General features: G+C 48.4%; 1 protein-coding gene across 2 annotated transcripts in view; it reads left to right on the top strand.

Moving 5' to 3' along the window:
• HEMK1 (HemK methyltransferase family member 1) overlaps window positions 1–14010 on the top strand; it is a 56477-nt gene that overhangs the window by 2408 nt on the left and 40059 nt on the right. For both annotated transcript variants that reach the window (XM_019547474.1, XM_019547475.1), the window contains exons 2-5: window positions 3160–3249; window positions 3742–4228; window positions 4766–4857; window positions 6769–6862. In XM_019547474.1, coding sequence (XP_019403019.1) covers window positions 3968–4228; window positions 4766–4857; window positions 6769–6862 — 447 coding nt within the window. In that variant the 5' untranslated portion in view covers window positions 3160–3249; window positions 3742–3967. The remainder of the gene's footprint in view (window positions 1–3159; window positions 3250–3741; window positions 4229–4765; window positions 4858–6768; window positions 6863–14010) is intronic.

Raw genomic sequence — 14010 nt, forward strand, 5'->3', positions numbered from 1 at the left:
TTGTGGGAGTACCTAGAGGCTGTATTCCAGGATCTGTGTTCCAGAGGCTATATTCCTTTGGGCTTCTGTTTTGGCTGCAATACCTTGGATCCACAGTGAGCAACAAGCTGTCGTTGGATGAAGACCTAACTGTGTACATCAGAAAGGCTGCTAACCTTTCAGTAAGCTCTCCAAATGAGTCTGGAACTATACACAATTCACAAGCAAAACTAAGGTGCTTGTGTACAAACCCTGCATCCTTAGTGTCCTTGTGCATAGATGTGAGACATGGTTAACTTATGCATATCAAAAAAAGAAGACAAACATCTTCCATCTACACTACTCATGGAGCATCCTTGACATCGAGTGGCAAGACAGAATTACCAACACAGAGGTCATTGCCAAAGCCAACCTGCCAACCATCACTGCACTACTCAAACAGTGGCACCTCCACTGGCTTGGCTATCTCTGCAGGATGGAAGATGGGCATATCCTGAAGGACATCCTGTGTGGGCAAATTGCAGGTGGAAAGAGAAGAGTAGGGTACCCAAAACTGCGCTTCAAAGATGTCTACAAGCAGGACATGAAAGCTTTTGGAATTGACACAAACCTTTGGGAGGCCTTAGCAGGAGACAGGACAAAATGGCACTCCCTTCTCAATCATGGAGTACAACATCACTATGAGAAACGGTTACTTAAATTACAACAGAAACATGACAGAAGGAAATGGACTGTCAGTACAGTAGCCCCTAGTGCCATGTACACCTGTGACTACTGTGGCAGGACCCACAAGTCTAACAACCACAAGAGAAAATGCACCATCAGTCAGCAGAATAGGTGCGATAGCCATCATCACTCGTTGACAAATGGACGCTATTGTGGATTCCTTTGGGCTAGTGACTCACCAGATACATTACCAAAAGGCAGGCCTTGTCCTAGGGAACTGTTTAAGAAGAGACTGTCCTTGTGTCCAACACGGGCAACCTTTCCAGATTCAGAGAATCCCTGTTCCCCCGAGTGCTACCAGGAGTGACCAGGAATAACGGTCACAAGCTGGCTGAGGGTAGATTCAGGCTAGATATCAGGAGGCGCTGCTTCACAGTCAGGGCGGCTAGGGTCTGGACCCAACTTCCAAGCGAACTGGTGCTGGCTCCTACCGTGGGGGTCTTTCAAAGGATGCTGGATGAACACCTTGCTGGGGTCATTTGACCCCAGTACTTTTTCCTGCCACAGCAGGGGGTCGGACTTGATGATCTGCTCAGGTCCCTTCCGACCCTACAAACTATGAAACTGAAATGGGGCTAGGGCAGCATTCCCAGGAAGGGGTTTGTTAGAAAATGGGATTTAGGGATACTGGGGAGCACTTGGCACTTGCTCTGCTAGGGAATCCCTTGATCTCTGAAACACACAGGATAGATGTATGCCTTATAAACCAGCGATGCACAACTGTGGTCCCTTGATCCCTTCAGGGGGGTTGCACAATGTAGGCACTGTCAGGTGTGCCAGCCCGATTCCCAAAATAAACCCAGGTATTTGAAAAAGGGATCCACAGCTCTGCCCTGCGGTACCCTTCCTGAGTTCTCTGCAACCAAAAAGCTGCTCTGTTCCTTTTGCCACAGAAAAGTCAAGCGAAAACGAAGAAGTGGCATCTCTTGCGGGCTGCCTTGAGTCCAACACGGATGAGCAGCAGTTATAGGCTAACTCAAGTGTGTGTATGTGTGCACGTACACCGGTACGTATGCGTTTATGCATGCGTAGATGCACGCACACACACGTCTCCTCGCCCCTGCGCCGAGCCCGTGAACAGCAGGAGCTGCCGGAAGAGCCGGGTGGCGCATGCGCAGACGCGGTTCCGGCCGGCTCGGCGGCGCGGCGCGGCGCGGCGGGCAGCGCCAGGTTAGCGGCGGGCGCGGGCGTGGGCGCGACAGCGAGACCCCTCCCGGCCCCCGGGGCTGGGTTCAGAGCCTTTGGGCTTGGTCCGAAGTGTCCGTGGCACCGCAGGGCCAGGCGCGCCGCACAGCCCTGCCAGCCTCTGCTCTTCTGCTCCCCTCCGGCACTGCCTGATTCTCTGCTGTCTGAGCCCTTCCTGGCCCTGGGTGGCCGATTTCCGCACCTGCCCTCGTCCTCCGCCCCCTCAGCGTGTTCCCCCGTTCTCTGCTACTGCCCCCGTCGCCTTCCGGCCCTTGCCCCGCTTTGCCCCCCGCTCCCGGGGCTGCGACGGGGCCACAGGCCGCCTCCGGCTGGCTCTGGTCTAGGGCAGCTCCTGGGTGCTTGGAGCATGGGCGAGTGCAGGGGGGACAAGGGAACCAGGGCAGTGGGGCACAACCGGGCATACACATGCTTCTCTTGCACTGTGGGAGGAAAGGTCAAAAGCCAAGAAGTGACTGTAGTAGTGTCTCCTTAGCACAGACCCTGTTTATAACAACCCTTGGCACTTACCGGTCCCAACAGCAAGAGCTATTTTTTTTTTCTCATTGGAGGTAGATTTTCCACTCGAAGGGCTAAAAGGTGTTGTCCGGTGTGTGTAGGAGTTTCAGAAGATACTATCCGCTACGTATTACAATGTTTTTTACATAATAACATAAGAAGAGCCTATTTATTCCTGTACTTGCAGAATTTGATACATTTCTCAAACAAAAATGTATCTGGCTTTTACAGCAAACATCCAAATGTAGTAAACCATCTCACAATTTTTGCTTATGAGGTTGAGGCAATTACAGTTAAACATCCTTTATTACTGATATGAGTGATCCATTTTAACATTATATTTCATTTTATTATCTCAATTGTAGATCTGTGTGCAACAATATTATAGATTCATGGCTTGATATACAATTATATTAATAATGTTTTTATGTTGGGCTCTATTTTTAGTATAATATTTGTAGCTCAATTACCTTGTGCAAACTTACTTATATTACGGGTGTATGTGTGTTGTGGCGTCTTCAGGAACATGACGTTTACCCAGAATCCTTAATAAATTGAATTGAATTGAACTGAATTGAATTAAGATGCAGCAAATCGATTAACTCTATTATAGCAAATTTCCTCTTTTAACAAACTTTTCTCCTAGTGCCATGGGGGATGGGCGGTTGTTATAATGGGGTTGTACTGTACTGTTTAGTCATAGCCACATTCTGGCTTTTTCTCAACCAAATGTGTTGACTTGCCTATCCTCAGACAAAAAGATCTGCAAAACCGAGGAGCTTGGTTATGATACAGATGCCACAGCCTCCAGGAGAGACACGAAAATGCCCATAATTCTGTCTGGTAAATCATCCTGTTTATACAGGCAGTACAGAATATGGTAGTGCAGGCTTCTTGCAAGCTGTTCCACCAACATGCCTCAATCCTATAATACAGACAGGAGTCTGAACTCTGTGGTTCATTCTGCTTGCACACAAGTAAGACAATGTGGAACGTTATTGTGGTTTGTGATGTGAACGTGTGTTCATGGGGAGCAGGACTGAGACTGTTTACTTATTTTACAAAGGGGACCCCAGCTAGCACTGATAACCCTTAAGTGCTATTGACCAGGCGTACTTGGTCAAGAGGTAGTGATCCTATTCCCAGTATTCTGTGCCTGCAAGGTTCCTTTCATTTTACTATTAAGTCTTTTTAAAGATAGATATGTTTTATGATATCAGTTGTTTTCCTTTGGCATGTGAGTGAGGAAAGCAGCCTGCTTTTTATGTAAGTGGATTTTGTTTGATGCTGCAGTAGTCTAGGAATTCAGGCTGTGCTGTCCCCTTGTCTTTCCAGGTCAGCAGGACTGCTATGAAGAGATACCTGCCAGCAGGCCCTTTGCACTCTCATAGACATAAAAATGCTTTAGCAGTAATGTTCAGTTGGCATTTATGAGGTGGTGACTTGGGAGTGTCTTGTGGTGATACAAACCAAAAACCTAGGACTTACTGAATCAGCTAAATCAGACTCTGGGAGGAGGGATATACTCAGCTTCTTGGAAAATTTACTTTGACCCTGAAGAATGAAGCTTCTTATCAGCCCGTTGCAGAGGATGATCATGGGCCTCCTGCCTCCCTGGGGACCAGTGGGAATTAATCCTATCAAAAGTGCTGCATTGAATGCCCATCAGTTTCTTCTGAGACAGAATTTCAGTGGTAAACCTGGATTGGTGACAGCCATAGATCTGGTCAACTACTGGCAAGAAGTGTTTGAAGCTAACAGGATCCCTGAAGCACAAGAATCCAGCGAGTATATTGTTTCCTATGTCCTGGGAGCAAAAACAGTTAAGTGGTGTGAAAATGAGGATGGTTATAGGGCGCAGAGCAGTGCAGAACTTCTGAATCCTCAATAAAATAACTCCAAGGTTTTGACCAAATCATTAATCTCCCCATTCCCCTATTTTATCTTGCTGTAAACTGGAAAGAACAACATTTTCCTGCCTTACATAGGGGTTGTAAAGCACTATTGGTTATTTGAAGATACCTTGCTCTTCTTTAATGCTTTTTATTGAGTGATCTGAAAGGGTAAGCATTAATTGCACTGTGCACATGAAATTCTTCCCTGGCTCTGATAACCAATTGTCCTTGAATTTTGTCTGCCCTCCTGAAACCCAGAACATGGCAAGTAATTTCAGAGAGAGTTTTAATTGTTCACTTTTAAGCGTGCCTGAAAATTCTGCCAGTGATTTGGCATCCCAGAGGGATGGGATATTATGTATTTGCAAATAATCAGGTCTCTGTTAAGGCCTTGGTCAAGGGAGAGAGTAGCAGGATGCACAAGTTCTTCAAGTGGCCAGGTTTAAAGCCAATGTCCTCTTCAGTTCCACAGCTTGAGTGCCAGCAGCATATCTACTCCCCTCACAGCAGAGCAGCAGGAGCAGGTCCAGCAGCTGAGTGCAAAACGGTTGCAAAGGTAGGATCTTCCCCCTTAAAATCATTCCTGCCTCCTTTATTTCCACTGGATTTTCTTCTGACTTTATTGAAAGCAGAAGAAAAATTACTAGTAGTGCCTTGTGCTTATGCTCCCTTGTTAGTTTCTGGATACAGGGAACACCCTGTCCTAAATGGTTATATAGTTATTGTGCTGTGGTACAGCTTTCACATTCTATAAACAGATTTGTCCTTACCGATGTTGGGTGTGCCTTTGTCTGTTGTAACTGTGGCAAAAATGGTCTCCATCTCCCCCCACTCCTGCCAATCACTGATGCACTGGATCCTTTGCTTAAGGAGTAAAATGGGCCTGGTGCCTGTAGGTCACCTGGAACCAGACATGCTGGGGCCTTTATGTGAGGCAAGGAAATGATTAACAGGGATCTGGGTTTTCTGTTTCCCATTGAAAAACAGAGTAAATTGTGGATTTTACCTTTTACTGGAGGCAAACATGGATTTCTCATTTTACCGGAGAAACCTGTAGATTTTGCAGTTCTGTGATGAGCCCCCTGCAGGATGGCAGAGTTCCAGCCTACAAGGGGCTGGGAGGGAGCAGGAGGAGGGCCGATAGGCATGGGGTGCCATGTGCATGTATATGCACATTTCTGCCAGGCAACCTGGAGAGCAGCTCTCTCAGGTAAGTTGTAGGGAGTGGGGATTGAGGCCCCCATAGGGAAGCAGGGAGGGAGTTGTGCAGGGTTGGGGCCAGGGCTGCAGCCCAGCCAGGCAGTGCTTAGGGCCCTGGTGGGGAGTGGGACGGGGCCGTGGGTGGCCTGTCCAGGGGTGGGGCCAGCTCCCCACTGCTGTGTGCACTCCCAGGAGGATGCGGGAACCCATGCCCCCCAGATTTGTGCATGGGGCAGGGCAGACTGCCTGCTGTGGGCTTGGGCTCGGGCTCGTTCTCTGCTGCTCTCCCTGGTGCCTCCGTAGTCCAGTGTGTGGAACCCAGTGCAATGAGGTACAGTGGAGCTGCGCAGGAGCTGCCTGCCACCGCAAACTCTGTGTTGCCAGCGTCTCCTACATGCAACCCCACTTCCATACAGGCAGGGGATACTTTGCCAGGGCAGCGCAGAGCTCACAGCAGCAGGCAGCTTCCTGCGTGGCTCTGCTGCTTGCAGTGCCAGGTTGCACGTGCTGGGCTGTGGAAGTGTCAGGAGAGGGCAGCAGGGTAGGAGCCTGCAGTGGGTAGTGTGCACAGATGTCGGGGATATGGGTCCCCCTGCCTCCCGGTAGCGTGCACCAGCATGGGGAGCAGCCCCTGCCTAAGCCCACAGCGGGCAGGCAGCAGTGGGGGAGCTGAGTTCTGCTCTGCTGCAGCAGCTGCCACCTCCTGCCTGGGGCCCTCTTCAGCAGGGGTGGGGGAGCAGAAGCTGTGGGGCAGGGGCTGAAGGGAACCAGCAGGGCCAGGAGAGCTGTCGGGGAGCCTTTAATTTTAATAATGGATTGTGGGGGGGGAGTTTATCAGAGAATCTGTGAATTTTTTATCAGAGATTTTGCAGGTTGTTTTTATCTGGGAAAAACGGGTTCCCCAATGATTAGGTACTTGGATCGTTAGGGAAACAGAGATCTTCAGGGGACCTGAATGTACCTCTTCCCAGTTATCCTGTGACCAGTGTTTATGGAGCAGTTCTCCTTTGAGAGTTAACTTTATGATGTGTGACAAAGAAGTGTGTAGGGATTCTAATACAAGTGTCATGTGTTAGCAATGGTTGCTGTATTAAACATCATCTCCTAAATTGCCCTGATGTTTATGGGCAATTTAAGATGGAAGAGGCTGACAGGGTCAATGTCCAGGCCTTGGAGATTCGTTATTAGAGGCACATAATCCTGAAAACTTGTTAGAAGGGGGAGGCTAGTTCTAATGCAATGTGTAACTCTCCTCCTCCTCTCTCAGGATGCCTGTACAGTATGTCCTTGGTGAGTGGGATTTCCAGGACCTGACCCTCAAGATGAGACCCCCAGTCTTCATTCCTCGGCCTGAAACAGAGGTAGGACTGTGGAAAGGAGGAACATGAACTATTATTCTATGTTCTGCTTTGCTTTAGATTAATCCTGTGCCATGTAAGAAGGTTGTCTGGGGCTATTGACCCATGATGTTTGGATAGGTGAGCCTGTTTCCCCAGCTCCACACTGTAGCGGATATATATATTCTCTTGCTTGGTTGTAAGGAAGTCCCCGGTGGAAGAAACTGGAATGGTTTCATTTCCTTTTTATGGTGGCACTCAAGCTGTAATAATTTTCCCTGGAGTCTAAGGACACTGAAGATATTCCAATGGCTTGTGTAGCTTCACAAGTGGCCTGAGATGGGGCAGCATGTGGGGGAAGGAGGGATGAGGTGGTGGCAAGCCCAGCCCACTTGCTGGGAGTGGGGCAGCACTGGTGATTGAGCAGCTAATTGCTTAATTCATGAGTCATTAGGCCAGCTGCTGTTTTCCTCTTTAACATCATAGGCCAGGGGTGGGCAAAGTCCAGCCGGGCTGGATTGGACCCACAGTGAACTCCATTTCCCAGCAGCCCCTGCCTACATTGCTGTGGCCAGTTTCTATGGAGACCACGGGAGTGGTGGGGCTGTGATAGTGTGGAGCCAGGGTTTCCATGGAGACTGACCCCAGCAGCACTGGCAGGGCATGCAGCTGGGTGGGGACCTGCTCCAGGGCCAGGGCTGGGATCTTGCAGTGGTGACAGCATGGTTTGGAGCTAGGGCAGAGCCATGATCCGCTGCTTGCAAGCCCCTGACTGGGGCGTGTGGGCACTGGATTGCAGCTTTGCCCTGGCTCTGGACCGCAGCGTTACTGCTGCAGGATCCTGGCCCCAGAGCAGCTCCCTGCCCAGCTGTGCACCCTGTTATCACTGTTGGGGCTAGTCTCCATGGAAACCCTGTAAATCATAGAATCATAGAGAAGTAGGGCAGGAAGGGACTACCAGGGGTCCATCTAGTTTAACTCCGTGCCTGAGATGGGATGAGCCCTATCCACATCATTCTATACAATCCATAATCTAAACTACATAAGACTACCATCAAACCTGACACAACACAGACCTAATATTCTGACCTGCCACAGCAGGGAACCACAGCAGCCTGCATCAATTAAATGTAGTCAGTATATGCTAAAGAGATCCCAGGTAGAGGGCTATGCCCAGTGCTAGAGAGGAAGGCAAAACCCCCCATGGGCTATACCAGTCTGACCATGGGGTAAAATTTCTTCTCGACTCCAAACATGGCAGTCAGTTTGACCCTGAGCAGAAGGGCAAGACCCTCTAGCCAGGAACCTCTGGCTTTGATTCCAACAGGAGCATTGGCACACCCCAGTCAAAGTCCCCAGCCTTGTCTGTAGCCAGTAACCAGTGCCTCTGAGGAAGGCTTAAAAACACCTTGACACATGTAGCAGAAAGTGGGGCTGGGGGCAACCAGCAAATCAGAAGCATGGGGAATACCCATTGTAGCTAACCTAGATAAGCTGATAAACTTGTATCAGCTACTCATAGCTATGCCTAGATCATCCCAGATCATTGGCTGTCTAGCCTTTTCTTGAACATTTCCAGTGATGGAGAGTCTGCTATTTCCCTAGGCAGTCTACTCCACTGCCTTGCTGTTCTAACAGTGAAGAAGTTTTTCCTGATATCCGGTCTAAACCTACTTTACTGCAACTTCAAGACATTGGTTCACATCCTCCTCTCTGCAGCAAGAGAGAAAAGGTGTTTTCCTTCTTTATGGCAGCCCTTCAAATATCACATCCACTCTTAAGCACCTTTTCCGCAAGCTAAATACGCTTAGTTCCTTCAGCCTCTCCTCATATCACTTGTTTTCCAAGCCTTTTATCACTTTGAATGCCTGATTCTGAACCCTCTCTAACAATTCCACATACTTTTTAAAAATGTGGAGCCCAGAACTGCACACAGTACTCTAGATGAGGCCTAACCAGTGCCGAGTAGAGACACACTTTCATCTCCCATGTCTTGTACTTGGAGCTGACCCTAGAAGGATACGGGGCCTAGGGCAAACCAGCCTGTGCGGGGCCCCCCTTAACAGTGTGGGGTCATGGTATCTCTGCAAAGGGGGGCGTGGTTCCCTGTGGTTCTACCACAGTGTGGGGCTGAGCCGCCTGCCTCAGGTGGGTCCTGTGGGAGGGGCCATGGCCGCTACACAGGGCTTCCCCAAAGCACTAGACCTGGAGTAGTTGCCCTGATTTGCCATATCCTAGGGACAGCTCTGCTTGCACCTAATGCTTCTACTGATGTATCCTAAAACCACCATCACCTTTTGTGCAGTTACATCACGCTGAAGACTCATTCTGTGGTCGGTGAAGACTCCCAAGTCCTTTTCCATAGTGCTGCCATCCAGCCAGGTGTCATCCACGTTATATTTGTGTTTTTGATTATTCCTCCCAAGGTTTAGCACTTTCTGTTTGAGTGCATAGAACTCCATCCTGTTAGCTCTAGCCCAACTTTCCAATCTGTCAAGATCCCTCTGAATTGCACTCACATCCTCCAATATGTTTGCTGTTCTTCCCAGTTTTGTCATGTGCAAACTTGCTCAAGGGCCTTTCTATATCAGCATCCAAATCATTAATAAACACACTGAACATCACTGAGCCCATCACCTTCACATCTTTCTCCAGTTCTTCCTTGTTGGTCAGGACAAAATCCAAGATAGATTATCTCCTAGTTGTATCCTCCAGTTTCTGGAACAGAAAATTGTCCTTCGCACAAGTTAGGAACCGGTTTGACATTTTTCTTTATTGTTCTTCCAGCAGTTCTCCAGAAAATTGAAGTCTTGTAACAGTACCATCCCATTGTTTTTGGATGGATTTGTCACCTCCTTTAAGAGTGCCTCATCCATTTCCTCTTCCTGATTTGGTGGCCTATAATAAATCCCCACCATTATGCTTCATCTTTCACATTTCATCTTCACCCAAACGCATGCTGCTTTTCTGTCTTCTTCCTCCTGATCCAGAGAACAAGCATGTGTTTTTGACATACAAGACAACACCAACACCTATTCTCCCAAACGTGTCTGAAACAGAATGTAACCCTCAATGTTGATATTCCAGTTATAAGAGCTGTCCTGCCAGGTCTCTGTGATGCCAGTCGGATCATAGATCTTTTTACAGGCTGCAGCTTCTAGCATATCTTGTTTATTTCTCATATCGCTTCTTGCATTTGTATACATGCATCTGACATATTTTCCATTTTGACCTACTTGCTTCCATTGTATACAGTCCTATGGTTTTCTGGTCCTTTCCCACAGGTATGTTGCTGCTTTGAGTCCTTTCTTTTCTGAACTGTGCACTCTGCTGGATGATTTTGATCACCATCCCCTGTGGAACCTAGCTTAAAGCCATCCTTACTAGGTTGTCTAGGTTAAACGACGCCCAAAGGTGCTCTTCCCTGTTCTTGTCATATAGATCCCATTTCTTGATATTAGTTGTCCTTCCAAGAAAATCTGCCTGTTGCCAAAGAAGCCAAAGCCTTCATATCAACACCACCATCTCAGCCCTGTGCTTACTTCTAGGATATGGTGGTCTCTCCCTGGATCCTTGCCTTTCATGGGAAAAATAACAGAAAACACCACTGGAGCACAGTGCGCTGCAAGCTTCTTAATGCTGCTGCCAAGAGCCTCACAGTCGCATCTGATCTGATCAGTGTCCTTCCTGGCAGTATCGTTGGTGCATACGTAGACAAGCAGGAATGGGTAGTGGTCTGAAGGATGGATGAGTTTTGGCAGTCTCTCTGTGATTTTCTGAATTTGGGCTCCGGACAGAGACCACACCTCCTGGGCCCCCAAATCTGGGTGACAAATTAGTGCCTCTGTCTCTCACAGAAGGGAGTCACCAACCACCACCACTCTTCTCTTCCTTCTTGGTGCAGTGGTCCTAGAACCCCTGTCTTTGGGGCCCTGCACTTCCTGCTCCCTATGCTGCTGCCTCTTCTGCCTCATCCCTGTAGATGTCTCTCCTCTGCTTCTTCCTCAGCAGTTCTACTGCAGAGTGCCTGAAAGCGGTTTTTTACTTCAGTCTGCTGCTCTTCGGTTCTGGGGATCCTCATTCTCTGAGTAGAGGCATTCTCTGCCACTTCTTCTCATTGCCCTATCTAGTACCAGCCTCTCTCAACTCTTGTCCAAGTAATCTTCCTGGTCACACATGCAGTGCAGTATGGATACCTGTGCTTCCAATCTGTGACTTCTTCTTCAGGGTAGATACCAGCTTACACTTGGTGTAGATGAAGTGCTCCTAACCCACTGGGAGGAACATGAACATAGTACATGACTCTTCCAGCTCAGGAATGAGGGCATATTGGTAGAATGATATGTAGGCCATAGTTGCCAATACCAGAGAAAATTGCTTATCGTGCCTGTATGTTTGCATGACTGGGTAGATGTATTTCTACTGGCCTAAATTACAAGCCTACCCCTGGGCTTAATTGGCTAACATTGTATTTTCTGCAACCTAGTTGTGTTCCCCTCCTCACCCTCATCCCTCTAATGTTAGTCCCTCGCTCAGGCGATTTGTATTTCTGTACTGGCTTTGTCGTCTTTTTGGATTTACAGTCCTAAACATGTAACAAAATTTAATCTGTTCTATACCATGCTGTGCTGGGAAGAAGCTAGTGTAGCCTGAGACAAAAAATCAGTGCAAGTTTTTTGACTGAGGACTAGTCTGCATCAAACAGCTTTATGTGATCCTTATATAGGAAAACCATTATGACCCATTATGTGGACTCTTCATTATTGACAATCATGTTTATTATGCTTGTGACTAATGGGCACCCAAGACAACAGCCCAATGTGTAACAGACTCCAAAGCAGAGGCAGATTTTTCAGATCTTGGAGGTAGGGATCTTCTAAATAGACAGGACTCATGCAGGGTAGGAGAAGGGGGAGAACATACCAGTGTTCCATCAGCAGCATGAATGCAACATTTGACTGTGAGAGGGTAAAAGAGGTAGATGTGGAATGAAGCAAACTGTTCATGAGGTTGGGGCAGGATTAGAGGAACCAGCTTCTCAGTAAACAGCAGAGGAAGTATGGTCAGAACTGCAAAATTTTCCAAGTGGCCAGAGGCCCCTGCTTTGATACTCTCCGCTTTGACTGACTGGAGTTTCTGGCTGACTTCTCCCAGTTTTCCCCAATGGCTCCATAGTGGGGAGAGAACCATTTGGGTCCCAGCTCTCTCTGTATGTGTGGCAATGCCCCTGCAGGAGTCTGAGGCAAACACGGTTCTGAAGAGTTACCCTACTTGGACCCAATTTTATCCCTTCCCCCGAGCACAGCAGTTCTTGATTTGGCTGCTTTTGTTGGCTCATTTTTTGTCTTTTTTGATTATGGCATAAACCACTCTCTAGGTGACATAAATTAAACCTAAAAAAGGCATCTTACCCCAGAACAGAGCTGACCTCCAAGAGATTCAGCCTGTGGCACTTTGTCATCTGCCTTGAGAGGCTCCCCATGGGTCCATAAATTTCTTGGTGGGCATGTGGTGTTATTGGTCCCATGCTGTCAAATCTGTGAACATCTGTTGAGCCCCCTGCCCTGCACGTTGGATCAAGTGCCTGTTTCTGGTGTGCAGGGCTGCGCATGGGTGGGGCCAAGCACCCAAGACGCAGTCCTGGCATGAGGGGAGTGGGAGGGGGCAGTCCCAGTGCTTCTTGACCCAGTCCCAGCATGAGGGGGAAGGGGGCGGTGCTGGACTCAGGACCCAATCCTGGTTTGTGGGATAGGGAGGAGGCGGTGCCAGGGCCCAATCCTAGCACAGGGGGCAATGCTGGGCCCCTGGGTCCAATCTGGCTTACAGAGGGCCTGATCTGACTCGCACATGAGCTCCAAACCACACATCTGGCCCACAGGGCCAAAAGGTTGAACATCATTGCCCTACAACGTTTCACACTAAGTTCCCCATGCAAACAAGCTGTGTAAGTTCCTTCATAGATGCTAGGGTTGAAAGGGACCTCAACAACTCATGGGGTCCGACCCCCTGCCTAGGCAGGAGAGTGCTGGGGTCAGATGACCCCAGCCACATGCCTGTCCTATTCGTGGAGGCGTTAACCAGCGTAACTGTGCCAGTTACACTCAGACCCTAGATTAGATCAAAATATCTCCTTTTGCTTGGCCCTAGGTGCTGGAGTGGGCAGCGAAGATACAACCTGAACCATGATACCTTTTCCAAAGAGTGTAGTCATGTCACTTCTTCCCAGCCAGTCACACTCTCCCAGGGTCACCTGTGGGATAGAAACCCCATGTCAATGCCCTGGTCAGAATTCAGAAAACTTCAGACAGACCTTTCATTGAGTTTCCTGTGAATGATTTTCACATCCACAGGAGAGATATGGCAGGAAAATATGGCATATCCTACCACTCACTAATTTAAATCTAATTCACCAAACCTGGCAGGAAGGAACAGGTGGTCAGGCAGCCAGTTGTAAAACCAGTAGCTGAGATGTGAATGATCATAAGGTGGAGGGAGGATTTATCCGATTCAGCATTTCATCTGGAAGTATAAGAGGTATGGAGACCATAACTTATCATGGTAGGTGACGATAGCAAGTGGGTGCTGATGAATGGAGAATAATATCAGTCGCTGGATGGAAGGGGACCTAACGTGTTATGACCAAAAAGAGCAACAACAGCAGCCTCTACACCAGGCTGTTGCTGTCCTGCAGCTGGTGCTCTTTCTTTGCTTTCTGTTCTTTCATCACCATCATTGCATGTGTCATGTACTATTTGGCAGGAGCATGGGGGAGAGAGGCTAAGGTGTGCCTAGTTTCCCATTTGCTGCTCTGTGTGCGCCTGTGCATTACACAGGTCTGATTCTGTAATTCCTCCCTTGCAGCAATGGGAGCACCTGTTGTTGGCTGTTTATAAAGCCGTTGTATTTTGATCCAGCCCCTGCTGGTATTTGATGTTGAAGAGTGCTGTTGTATCTTTGCTGACTGGCCTTTTTTCCCCATCTCCTAGGCTACCCACCTTCAAAGCTGGCCAGAGCTGACAAAAATGTTGGTAGCTCGGATAGCTGGTGTTGTTTTTTGTTGCCTCAGAAGGTGTTTGGGAAAACTATTTACGTCACAGCCACAACAGCACTGGGACTAGTTCTCGCTTCTGTAAGCACTGGCTCTGTGGGAGGATATTTGGACAGGAAGAATA

The sequence above is a fragment of the Crocodylus porosus genome, unplaced genomic scaffold, assembly GCF_001723895.1.
Source record: "Crocodylus porosus isolate Cpor-Errol unplaced genomic scaffold, CroPor_comp1, whole genome shotgun sequence".
NCBI classification, from domain to species: domain Eukaryota; kingdom Metazoa; phylum Chordata; order Crocodylia; family Crocodylidae; genus Crocodylus; species Crocodylus porosus.